Source organism: Penaeus chinensis, chromosome 23, assembly GCF_019202785.1.
Source record: "Penaeus chinensis breed Huanghai No. 1 chromosome 23, ASM1920278v2, whole genome shotgun sequence".
Classification (NCBI taxonomy): domain Eukaryota; kingdom Metazoa; phylum Arthropoda; class Malacostraca; order Decapoda; family Penaeidae; genus Penaeus; species Penaeus chinensis.
This window is the reverse complement of record NC_061841.1, coordinates 12,946,562-12,948,446: the sequence shown is the minus strand read 5'-3', so window position 1 is coordinate 12,948,446 and position 1,885 is coordinate 12,946,562. Positions and strand designations below refer to the sequence as shown.

The window sequence follows — 1,885 nt, the reverse complement described above, 5'->3', positions numbered from 1 at the left end:
CTCTGCCGCTAGATATTCTTGTCAACAGTCTGTGTGTATCCATATCGGCTATTTATCCGTCTGATGAGGAAATCTTAACGAGTTCGTTATGATTTAATTCAATTTCATGTTGTGGCTGTTTTCCTGCTCACCTTTGTGTACACATCACTGTGTTTGTGTTCATATATCTATATTATATATTATATACATATGAATATGTGTGTATTCATGCGCGCGCGCACACGCGCACACACACACTCACACACACACACACACATTCTATATAACTTGTTGTAGAATATAAATGCAACATTGTAATACAGATTTTAGATTGCTTTAGAAAGTACATATTACATACTGAAAATGTTGTTTATAATCCATGCATATGATCAAGACAATAAACTTGTTGTAGAATGTCTCCAATGTAATAGAACGAGCGCTCTTTTTAACATAACAAAATACAGATAATCAATTACAGAGGGACTAGCTTGAATATTTGAGCGTCAGGATTTTTTGCATAGGCCTTTATTTTCGTAGAGAAATATCCCAGCCAAGAGCAAGCCCACCGACATGACGTAGGGCCAGCTGAACGAGAAGTGCATCGGGAACAGGACCGCTGTCAGCGCCCCCAACACCACGTTGTTCAGAGCAGCCAGATAGTCCTGCGGGTAAAAACGTGTTGTGCAAAGCCTTTCCGGACACTTATATATAGAGATATTTAGAGAGATTATACGACAACGATAACTCAGCTTGTGTACAAAGGTCGGACCTTTACTATGCTGTCTAGGTTCTTGACAATCAAGGGGACGGTGAGGCCAGCGAAGGAAGACAGTAATACTGCAGCGACTAATAGGACCTCCTTCGGACCACAAGATGCCAAAGACTGGAAGAAAGAGATTTTGATATGTAGTATTTTTCCTAAGAAAATTGCTTATTTTTCAAGCTATATAATATTAGCATACACTGCCAATGTCCAAATGAAGCTCAGTTTCGAGAAACACGACAGTACCCGACAGTACACCGTATCCTATGAATATGTGCACACACACACACAAACACACATATATAGATAGATATCTGGCTATCTTTCTATCTATTTACATATAGTTTTATTATATATTACACACACACACACACACACACATGTAATGTATACGTATGCATGTACGTATGTATGCATGTGTACATGAATGAATTGACGCTTTTTTTTTAATGACCACGTGGTAGTTTCCAGCCACGCATTTTGGACATATTCAAGCACCACTTCAATCATGATACACAATCTTCATGGGGGTGGGGTCACTTTTCACATATTTTTTTCACACATCACGAAAATAAAGAGGCGGGGGATATTTTAGGAAAGCTTGGAAAGCTTGCTCCACTGTGATAATGCCGTGACTGACGCTCACAATGACTCCTGAATGTATATTCACGAAAATTACATTAAATTGCCCAAGATAACTTGGAACTTTCAAGGAACCTTTATAAGATTTGGATGATTTAACTAACATTTTTGCAGGCGACCTCACATTAAATGCAAACAGATGCCGATCAGAACGAACCATTTTTTCGGCTTTACATACTATCCTGCTATCGTATCCGTCGGAATTAGTAATCTGTGAAAATTAGTTTATTTATGCACTTTGAAAACTTATTGGGCATTGCACTCCCGTGAAGGATAAAAAATATAACTGAAGTCATATGGAGAACGAGTCTTCGTATTAAAGGTCACCGCGGGACGAGCTTTCCCCAGAATCAGCTCCACCCGCACGTTTTCCTATTATTTAAGTTTTCCGGGTGTTGCTTGCCCCGCGGGGCCCCGCATTTTAATGACTCTCATTCCCATATATATTCTTAATATATATATATATATATATATATATATATATATATATATCCATATATG

General features: G+C 38.4%; 1 protein-coding gene across 1 annotated transcript; it reads right to left on the bottom strand.

Moving 5' to 3' along the window:
* Positions 1 to 461: 461 nt before the first annotated feature.
* Positions 462 to 1,490, bottom strand: LOC125037659. Its single transcript, XM_047630858.1, has 3 exons — positions 1,383 to 1,490; positions 749 to 862; positions 462 to 641 (listed from the first exon to the last, which is right to left on the bottom strand). The coding sequence occupies exons 1-3, from the start codon at positions 1,488 to 1,490 to the stop codon at positions 483 to 485; spliced, it is 381 nt and encodes a 126-aa protein (XP_047486814.1). The 3' UTR covers positions 462 to 482.
* Between the last annotated feature and the right edge of the window lie 395 nt (positions 1,491 to 1,885).

Excerpts from the sequence above, each read along its gene's own strand:
- LOC125037659 (XM_047630858.1), bottom strand. The coding sequence starts at position 1,490 with ATGTTAGTTAAATCATCCAAATCTTATAAAGGTTCCTTGAAAGTTCCA. Across the intron at positions 863-1,382 it reads ATTCAGGAGTCATTGTGAGC|TCTTTGGCATCTTGTGGTCC; the intron begins GTCAGTCACGGC and ends TCTTTCTTCCAG. Across the intron at positions 642-748 it reads ACCTAGACAGCATAGTAAAG|GACTATCTGGCTGCTCTGAA; the intron begins GTCCGACCTTTG and ends TTTTACCCGCAG.